Source organism: Lagenorhynchus albirostris, chromosome 9, assembly GCF_949774975.1.
Source record: "Lagenorhynchus albirostris chromosome 9, mLagAlb1.1, whole genome shotgun sequence".
In the NCBI taxonomy this organism is placed as follows: domain Eukaryota; kingdom Metazoa; phylum Chordata; class Mammalia; order Artiodactyla; family Delphinidae; genus Lagenorhynchus; species Lagenorhynchus albirostris.
In genome coordinates, this window is record NC_083103.1 from 47,661,508 (window position 1) to 47,672,323 (window position 10,816).

Genomic DNA, 10,816 nt, shown 5'->3' on the forward strand with positions numbered 1-10,816 from the left:
ATAACATCAGAGAAAACAGACTGTGCATATCCTCAAACTGAGGGACTGCCATGCAACTGAACACACTGCTTTTTCATCATCAAATAAACAGGCAAGGAAGCAAGATGTCATTGTTGGCATAGTCTGAAATTATATCTGGAACCCAGATGTTTGAACCAGACGACTACACTTGCTAAAGGCAGTTTTTACAACTCTATGAGGTAACAACACTTGCGTTTCAAGGTGACATGGCTGGGGATCTGAATAGGTAATCTCCTATGCGGTGGTTCCAGTCTGTCAGGCCCTTCACTCAGTCAGGAAGAACATTATCACCAACTTCAGCTTTTCTCCCATGAGAACCAGGAAGACTTGAGAAGCGAACTCACATCTTGGAATCTCCTGGTCTACTTTGCTGAGAATGGATCCTTTGCGCTCATCGCAGTAAACCGTACTTCCTTCAAGATTTCTGCATCAGAGTACTCTAACCCAAGTCCTCCGTGGGACTTTGACAATGGCAAACAAGGACTTCCCTGATCTGATGACCAGTATCCACAAGAGCAGACTCATCTCTCAACATTACCAACACACCCTCCTCCACTTACTACTGCCCAAGATCCATTCTCTCCTGTCCTAGAACGTTTGTAAATTCCGAGAATGTCCTTCCCACCCACACATTCCAGGCAAAGTGCTCTGCCCAAGAATCACCTTCTTCAGGAATTCTCTACAGATCCACTCAAGTCAGCTAATTACTTCTCTCCTCTTTTTCTGAACTGTATTCAGTAATATCTCCCTTCCAATCTTTATTTTATTAATTGCAATTATTGTTTTATCTCAGTTCCACAGGGGCAGTAACCATGTCTAATGTATCTTTTGTGTGTGTGTGTGTGTGTGTCGTTTTTTTTTGCGGTATGCGGGCCTCTCACTGTTGTGGCCTCTCCCGTTGCGGAGCACAGGCTCCGGACACGCAGGCCCAGCGGCCATGACTCACGGGCCCAGCCGCTCCGCGGCATGTGGGATTTTCCCGGACCAGGGCATGAACCCGTGTCCCCTGCATTGGCAGGCGGACTCCCAACCACTGCGCCACCAGGGAAGCCCTCTAATGTATCTTTGAATCAGTGATGCCTAACCTAGTACCTGGCACTTAAGAGGCACTCAATGGATGTTTTTTGAATTCAACTTAATTATAATTAGAAGAGTGATCAGATCAGTGTGGCTATAGTAGTAAAGTGCTAGGAAGGGAGGGGAGTTGGAAAGAGGGGGAAAAAAGGAAAAAGATTCAAGTTATATAACAGCAATTTTTTTTTTCATATTTCACATACATAAAGGCAGCATTTTGCCTTGGAAAGAATGTTACAATGAATCCCTATTTCTTGACGCACTCCTAACATTATCAAAGGCAGTCTAGTGTAATGGACTGATTATAGTCAGACAACCCGAGTCCACTGACTATACAATGCTCCTTCTCTAAATTAATCTGATAGAATATTTATGGTCCAACTAATGCAACCTGGTAAGAAATACATTAAGATTCTCAAAAAATAAATTTGTACGTGGTAGAGAATAAACACACAAAATTCACATAACAGGAAATATAAATTGCTTTAAAATATTAAAAACATTCAACACTACAAACAAAAAATGCAAGTTGAAACAACCACCAGGTAGCTACTTAAACCCTGTTACATTAGCAACCTTTTGTTCACATTATACCACCTGATGGTAGTAGACTGACTGTTGATATGTAGCAGGGCTAACTGGCATAGATACACTGGAAAGCAATTGGAACCCACTGGTGATAATTAACTATTAAGAAATTTTCCCAAAAGGGAGTAGGGTACTATAGATGTAAAATATTATTTGTAGTAATAAAAAATCAGATGCTAGAACTACCCCAAAAGAAAGGTTAAGCAAAAAAAGATTTATCTACCTTCTGGAATATATAGTCATCACAACAACTGCACAATAATGACTGTTCATCATGGAAAATTATAATAATAATAGTAATAATGGCTAGTATTTATTGAGCATTTTCTACGTGCGCAGTACTACGGTAAGTATTTCACATGCGTTATGAGATAAGTACTAATGTAGGGTTGCTAGATTTAACAAATAAAAATATAAGATGCCCAATTCAATTTGAATTTCAGATAAACAATAGATATCTGTTGTTTATCTGAAATTCAAATTGAACTGGGCATCCTGTCTTTTATTTGGGTAATAGCACTCCATTTTATTCATGAGAAAACTAAGACACAGGGATTGAATAACTTTCCAGGGTCATACAGCTAATAAGTGGTGATAAAAAGTTAAGTTTACAAAAAAGTAGAATAGTAAATTTTGTTTATGAATAATTTCAGGCATACCTTGCTTTATTGTGTTTCACAGATATGGCATTTTTTTTTTTTTTACAAATTGAAGGTTTGTGGCAACCCTGCATCGAGCAAGTCTATCAGGCCATTTTTCCAACAGCACTTGCTCACTTCATGTCTCTGTCATATTTTGGTAATTCTCCCAATATTTCAAACTTTTTCATGATTATTATATTTGTTATGGTGATCAGTAATCTTTGAGGTTACTACTGCAAATAAATTATGACTCACTGAAGTCTCAGATGATGGTTAGTGTTTTTTAGCAATAAAGTATTTTTAAATTACATACTTTTTTTTAAGACATAATGCTGTTGTACACTGAAGAGACCACAGTATGGTGTAAACATAAATTTTATATACACTGGGAAAGCAAAAAATTCATGTGTCTCACTTTACTGTGGCGGTCTGGAATCAAACCTGCAACATCTCCAAGGTATGCCTGCATAAATAGGTGAAACATGCACGTGCCCATGGATCACAGATGAGGGGAAGCGTGGACAGGTGACACTACTACCACCAAATCCATTTACTGAGCAGTTACTGGAGCACTTACTCTGTGCTGCAACAGCCTCCCCCCGTCCCATTTTACAGATGAATAAAGCAAAGAGTTAAATATTTTGCTCAAGGTCAATAAAGCTAGTAAGGGCAGGATCAGATTCTGACTCCAAAGCTCTTGCTTATTCCACTGTGTCATCTTGATTTCCTGGGTGAGATTTTTTTTTTTTTCTTTCGAGTGCAGTTCTATCAGTGTTGGTATAAAAGTTTTGGTGTGATAAAATACATGCACGAGGACACATGAATATTTCAAGGAGATCTGCGAAGCCAAGTTGCTGGGGTTTGCCTTGGTTTAAAGCCATACTTCAAGCCAACCCAGTGCAAAACTTGAAAAGAAAAAGTCGTGGTGAACATTTATGGCTCAAATTGTGATTTCATTTAGAAAGTAATAATACATACTCCATACTTATCTTTTGGAAAGGGAGACTGCTCTCCCACTGATGTCCCCCACTAAGCTCCTCCCTTTCTCTACACACCTGAGCACATGAACTTGTTAGTTCCCTCAAGTAAGTCACTTAGGAAGGGATTATGATTTTTTTTTTTAAGCCAACCACATGAGAAAGCCCAGGAGCACACACAAACACAAAAGTGCCAGTATGTATTTACAATGAAAGCAATGCCTGTGCTCTATACATAACAGGGAATTTTAGGATGATTTCCCTTAAGTGTCAGCTTAAGTTTTCCTTGAGAGTTTAGCCCACATCAAGAAGTTCGCTTTTGATTGTTTATTCTGAAAGAGGCAGCTGGCCACAGGGCTGCCTGTGATGCCTTTACCACAATTTGCTTTTGTTTTTCCCTCTTGATAATTACCTCATGACTAAACCACTCACTGGTCCATGTAGAGGAATCCCGTGGAGATGAAAACACACTTGTTTAAATAAAATATTTATGAAGAAGCCCTAAAATGTCACTGAAGTAATGCAAATTAAATCTTCACATATTGTGCATCCAATATGCCACTCATTCCTTAGAAGACTCTCTAGTTCCTGATTGCAATTAACATTAATTTTTAAAAATTAATCCCATTGTGCATAATCACACCAATGTCTATTCATAAAAATCCAGTGTTTTAAGGATGATTTTTCACTTGACTACCTTTGAAAATCTGAATTAAGGTTAAAGTTTAATCTCAATGATTATTTTGGAGATTTTTCCTTAGGAACTGCATTTAATTATTATCTTACATGTACACCTTTTTATAAGTTATTTCATTCTAAATCAATATAAGGTGACACTAGTGACGGTTCCACATTCTGGCCTTTCAATGAAATACTTTGGACATGATTTTCTCAATTTGTTCTTTTTTTTCCCCAAATTGAGTGGATATAATAGATTCTCATGATATTTTTATAGAGTCCTTCAAATAAAAATTGGGGGTAATATTGTCAAAAGAAAGCTAAGAATCACTTAGCTGATTTGGGTGATGACTGTACAAGGTAACAGTCAAGGCCCCCGACTTGATACCATCTTTCCTAATTTTGCAAAAAAGAAATGTGAGCTGAGCTGAGAAGAGTTAGGTGGGTTCATCCTTCACTTATTGGCCTCAACAGCTGTCTTCCACCTGGTGCACATTACAACCAAGAGAGGAACTTATATAAAAATATACCGATAGCAGGCCCCACCCCCAGCGATTCCAATTTAATTGGTCAGGATAGAGCTCAGCCATTGGTAGTTTCTTGTTTGTTTTATTTTTGTTTGTTTGTTTTTCAGAGCTCCCTAAATGTTTCTAATATGCAACCAAGGTTGAAAACCAGTCTAGAGAAAGCTTCTCCTGACTAGGGTTAACATCTACTTAGAAAGAGGGGTCATCATCAGTGATGTGTCGTAAGGAGGGGTCATCAGTGATGTGTCGTAAAGAGGGGTCATCAGTGATGTGTTGTAATGCTCTATTTGACACCCTGACCAAGTGAATATCCTCTAGTTCACCAGAAAACGAAGAAAAAAATCCCTAGAAATACAAAGCTGGAATGTCAATGGAAAACCAGTATCCTGAATAAAAGAATTCATGACCAAGATACTGAGCAATGTCCATCGACAGATGAAAGGATAAAGAAGATGTGATATATTATATATGTGTGTGTGTATATATATATATATATATATATAGTGGAATACCACTCATTCATAAAAAAGAATGAAATAATGCCTTTTGCAGCAACATGGATGGACCTAGAGAATATTATACTAACTGAAGTAAGTCAGAAAGAGAAAGACAAGTATCATATAATATCACTTCTATGTGGGATTTTTTAAAAAGATACAAATGAATTTATTTATGAAACAGAAATAGACTCACAGACACAGACATAGAAAACAAACTTATGGTAACCAAAGAGGGAGGAATAAATTAGGAGTTTGGGATTAACAGATATACACTATTATATATAAAGACAGACAAACACAGGGACCTACTGTATACCACAGGGAACTATATTCAGTATCCTGTAATAACCCAGAATGGAAAATAATCTGAAAAAGACTATATTGGGGGGTGTGTGTGTGTATAAAACTAAATCACTTTGTACACCTAAAACTAACACAACATTGTAAATCAACGATACTTCAATTTTAAAAAGTAAAAATAAAAATATTGAGCAAAATCTGTATAACTGCATAGAATTTAACCTACACTTAGAGATTAAATCCGTGATACAAAAACAGAACAGAGAAAGGACATCTAAATGAAAAAAAAATCTAGGAAATTTTCATTGACAACAACTCCTAGATCCTTAGTATATGTGATGTGTTTACCTAGCAGCTACTTTGACTTAGGCTCAACTCTTTCTCTTAAATGGAACCCAGGGCCTTGGGCTAGTTTAGCCCTCTGCACTTCAATTTATTCAGATATACCAATCTCTTTTGGCAATGCTTCTCAAATGTTAATGTGCCTGTGAATCACCTGAGGATCCTGTTAAGACACAGATTCACAGTGGTAGGTCTGGCACGCAGTCGAGCACTTTGAGCAGCGAGGTCTTAGAAGATGTTAAGAGGATTAAAGGAAACAACCTACATCAAGTGCTTGTCACAGATGTCGTTGGCACCCTTCAGAAGAAAAGACTTACAAGGAAAATAATAAAACACGGTTAAAACCTAGAAATCATTCGATCCAATCTTCTTTTCTTTTCCAGATGTGGAAACAAAAGGATGGGAAAAGTTACAATCGCTACCCCCTAATAGCCAAATGGAGAAGAGACGAATTCTCTTTTGACTGCAATAAGTATAATCGAGATCGACAAGTAGAAGTTAAATTGAGCTTTTCATTCCACGCAAGGAAAGACCTTTTAATAACTGCTGTCCTACAATCAACTGGCCCTCTTGAGGAGAGAGAGTGAAGTCCCCAGTTACAAAGTATGAGCATTGACCAGTTGATAACATTAAAGAAGACTCCCATACTTCAGGTCCCTGTTGAACTTAGAGACATCGCACATCTAATATGTACACACACAAAAAAATCTTTAATAAAACAAAAAAATTTTTAATAAAACAAAAACTTCCTTATTTTCCTCCCCACTCCAACTCTGCTCCTCCTTAAGTCTTACCCTACGCAGTAAATGGAGTTGCTTAGGTCAAAAAGCCTTGGGGGGCTTCCCTGGTGGCGCAGTGGTTGAGAGTCCGCCTGCTGATGCAGGGGACACGGGTTCGTGCCCTGGTCCGGGAAGATCCCACATGCTGCGGAACGGCTGGGCCCGTGAGCCGTGGCCGCTGAGCCTGTGCGCCTGGAGCCTGTGCTCCGCAACAGGAGAGGCCACAACAGTGAGAGGCCCGCGTACCGTAAAAAAGAAAAAAAAAAAAAAAAGCCTTGGGGTCACCCTTAACTCCTCTTCTCTCACCACTCACCTCCATTCCATCAACAAATCCTAGTGCTGTATCTTCAAACTGATGTCCACTATCCCCTTTGTCTGGATTACTAGAGTAAACCTGCTAACAAGATTCCCTGTCTTTACTCTTGAACTTCAACAGCATTTTCTCAACACAGCAGCCAGAGAGTTGCCGCTTCTCTGTTAAAACCCTTCTCGTTCAGAATAAAAACCAAAGTCCTTATAATGGTTTAGAAGGCCATACATGATCTTCCCCCTCCAACCGTTAACCGTATTTCTTGTCATTCTCTATCTTATTCACTCTGCACCAGTCACCCTGGAACTCAACTATTCCTTGCATCACATCAAGGACGCTCCTATCTCCTGACCTTTGCACTTGCTCTTCCCTCTGCTGCAAAGGCCATTCGCTGAGATTCACGAGTTTATGCCGGACATTGCCAATATACGAAACAACATAATGACACCTAACAGAAGGATTCTAATTGTTCTCTGTGGAAAAGTGCTCACCCTCAGCTTAAAGATCCACATTTTACTTTCCATAGTTGGTACAGATGAAGGACTGGGTGAGGTATTCCAGTTCCAATTTATGACTTAGCCTCATCAAATTCTTTCTCAATACCAAGTTAGGGAAGACTAAGGACTGTACTCCTACATCAGAGCACTGCAACTACCTGGGCAAAGAATAACCTTTCTGATGGCCCACTGATTTGTGACCCAGGCTTATCCCACCACTGAAAAAATGAACAAACATCCTAGATGTGGTATCACTCTGCTGTCCACAGGGAATTATATCTGGTTTCTCCTTTCAAAACCAAAGTTCCTCAGCTGAGCTTGAGAAAACCTAGCTACCACTGGGTAGCCAGGGATGAACAATGGGCAGAAAAAGCTGAAACATGGCATTCATGTGGGTTCCTTTACAGAAAAGGAAGTCATGCATTTACAGAGACGACTCTCTAGGGACCCACATGCTAGGGCTGCTGCTAGGCATGGTTGTGCCAGGTCCCACTACACTGCAGCAGCAGCGCCATTCACAGCTTTGGGCAGTGCAGCTACTCCAACCACTCAGCTTTTAGGGCTCGGAAGTTAAAGGCACTCTTGGCTTGGGCAACCAATCAGCTTTACAGGGATGCAGACAAATGCATCTGATGTAAGAGTTAATGTGGGCAAGGAGAGGAAGGAGGGAGATGAAGAGAGATGCTGGCCTGAGTCGCACTGCCCTGGAAGAGAGGGTATGTGGATGTGGGCTTCAGCCTCAGTTCCTCTGACCTTGCACTCACGGTCCCCCTCCCCACGCCTGCCTCGTGAACAGGCTACTTCCTGACCCAAATCAAAGATCACGAGGGTCATGGGGCTACCTCAAAGCCACTGTGCCCTAGTTTAAGAAAGCAGAGCAGTGCTTTCAGGAACTCAGAGAGCAGCACGGCACACTCTTTATCTGCGGCTATTTCTCAGTCAAGGAATCAGATGTGTCTTTTGTAAGGAGTCTTCTCTGTGATTCTTCCTCAGGGGCTTCCCAGTGCAGGGGCTGAGGAAAACTTTAGAACATGAGATCTAGCTCGAAGATTAAGAGGAGCAGAGGCACAAAATCAGCCAAATGTGGAGTGTTAAACATGCAACTCGGCGAGAGGCCTCATCCATCTTCTCTTGTAAAGCCAAAGAGGACCGCTCATGTGCGGTAACAGTGGGAACTCCTGGCACAGTCAACAGGCAAAGAAGCGGCACGTTTCAACACTAACACTTCCTTCGGGTGAAGCAAGCTAGATTATTTCTTGTTCCTGCTACTTAAGGACAGAACTTTCCCCAGTGAGGACACCATCCTGGGCCCCCAGTTCATGAACGAAGTGCTGTTATTCCTGTCTGCAATCTGTGCAGCACATCAGTCCAGCAAGGAGGCGCACAAAGGCTGGGCATTAAACCTCCGGGGAAATCATTTGAAATCAACAATATTTCTTGACTTAATTCTCCACTTTGAAGTAACACATTAGTGATCATCCCATAAACTTAATTAATGTAACCACAGGCAATGCGGAGCAATAATCTTTCTTTTACCAAAAAAACGCCTTTGAGTGGGGAAAATCTGATATAAACTTTTATTAGATGACTTCTCTTCACCCCACAGACCCATTTTGGATATACTATCAAGGAAATGCTATTGAAGTCAGGCTCAGTGTATACCTCTTTATGAATCAAATAATTCTCTAATTTATCCTTGGGTAAATGAATTTTTATATAATGGATTGGCTTAAAATGAGGTAAATTCATACTGGATACTTTGCACACCAACAGCTCATTTCCAATATTTATACACAGGAATATCAGGGAAAGGGCCCTTTTCTTACCCCATCTTTAACAATCCAACCACAATATGCTTGTTTTTTAGTACTCAGGTTGAGAGACTATTCGAGAAAATGATTCCTCATGGTGAGAAGAATCTCAAGTAAACATTTGGAAGGAATGTGTCTTTCAGTAACCAGCAGTGGATGAGAAGATGTGGGAGACCCAGGACCCTCGGGGAAGGCAAAGGGCTCCACTAAAACTCCCTCTTCCTACCTTAACTGGTCAAAGGCCAAAATAAATGAACTTTCCAAAGTTAGGAGCTTCGAAACTTTCACTAGGAATAACTGTAGGTGCACAAGCCATGACCCGTGAGCCCATTGACCTTCGTGTGCCCGGTGGCGGAATCTGGTTGAGCCGGGAGCCCAGGCCCAGGCCGCCTCCACGCCGAGAGACCCGGAGGGAACGGGTTCAGGCCCGGCTGTCCAGGACCCGGAGCTCTCAGTCCCCGGCCCAACGTCGGCTCCCGCCCCGCCCTTCTCACCCCAGACCAAGGACAGGAAATGGGCAATCCGGGAAGAGGATGGGGAGCGCCCGGTGGGATTCAACCGCAGCCCGGGGCCGTCCCCAACTCCCAACTTCCCAGAGTTTCCTCTGGCCTCGTCCCCCTTCCCATGGCTCGCGAGAGCGCCGCGGCCTCTCCTCGCCCGGAGCGCAGAGCCCGGGAAGTGGAGCTCGGAGCTCGGGAGCCGCCCCCAGGAGCCCCGGTGACAGAAGCGCAGGTGACGGGCGTGGTGCCTCCAACCCCGCGCCAGCCCACCCGGTCCCGGCCTCCATGCAGCAGCCTCCGCCGGGGTCCCTGCCCGGGTTCAGCATCAGGCCACCGTGCGCTAGTTCCTGGTGCCCTCCCCTAGCTCGGTGGTCACCCGCCCTCCTCCCTCCAGTCCGTGTCGTTCTCCTGCCTCAGGGCCCGGTGCGGCCCCAACTCCCAGCCCGGGGCCCTCCGGTCGCGCCCGGCAGCGGCGGCGACACTCACCTGGGTCTCGGAGCCGGGGTCTGGCGCGGTCCCGCAGGTGGTAGATGAAATCCTGGCAGCTGTCGTGCTCCAGGGCCCCGCGGGCACAGAGCTCGGCCAGCAGCTGCAGCGCCTGGTGACAGAGCGCGTCCCTGGCCCCGGGCATCGCCCCCCCGCATCCTCGGACCGAGCCCGGCAGGCGGGCGCGGGAGACAACCCTCCGCCTGCCAGCTCAGAACCGCCGCCTCCGGGCCGTCCGCGCTCGCCGCCAGGGACCCGCCGAGAAACGGCCCGAGCCCAAGCCCCAGCCCCAGCCGGCCCGGCCTCCCACCGGTTGCATGCAGCTCTTGGCCAGCCGGTCAGTCGGGCTTTCTTTCTCTCCCGCCCTGCCCCTCCGTCCCTCCCCCGGCAAGGAGGAGAGGCGGCGCCGCACAGCCCAACGCGCCTCTCTCCTAGCGCTCCGCCCGCCCCTCGTGGCCGCCGCGGGGCGGGGCGGGTCAGGGGTGCGCGCCAAGGGGTAGGATCCCGGCGGCCCCTGCCTGAGCGCCGGCGGGGGAAGGGGGGCGCTCGCGGGCTCCTAGAGGAGCGCGGGACTCGGCTGGGGACCTCGTGCTCAGGGCGACCACGCCCAGGTTTGGAGCGTGTGTGCGGGTGCGCGCCCTGTCCCGATGCAAACCCATACCGTCTCCCACCGCCCCTCGCCGCGGGAGTCCAAAACATGTTCTTGGGTGCGTTGAGCGAAACGTGCAGTCTGAACCACACCCGCCAGATCTGGAGAACCGAGTCCCGGCTTTGAACTTGAAAAG

At 44.5% G+C, this 10,816-nt stretch overlaps 1 protein-coding gene across 1 annotated transcript in view; it reads right to left on the reverse strand.

Annotated features, from left to right (window-relative positions):
• Positions 1-10,303, reverse strand: part of SYT9 (synaptotagmin 9) — a 186,381-nt gene extending 176,078 nt beyond the window's left edge. Inside the window, exon 1 of the mRNA XM_060157806.1 lies at positions 10,032-10,303. Within this exon, the coding sequence (XP_060013789.1) occupies positions 10,032-10,176 (145 nt within the window). The 5' untranslated portion in view covers positions 10,177-10,303. The remainder of the gene's footprint in view (positions 1-10,031) is intronic.
• Positions 10,304-10,816: the final 513 nt, after the last annotated feature.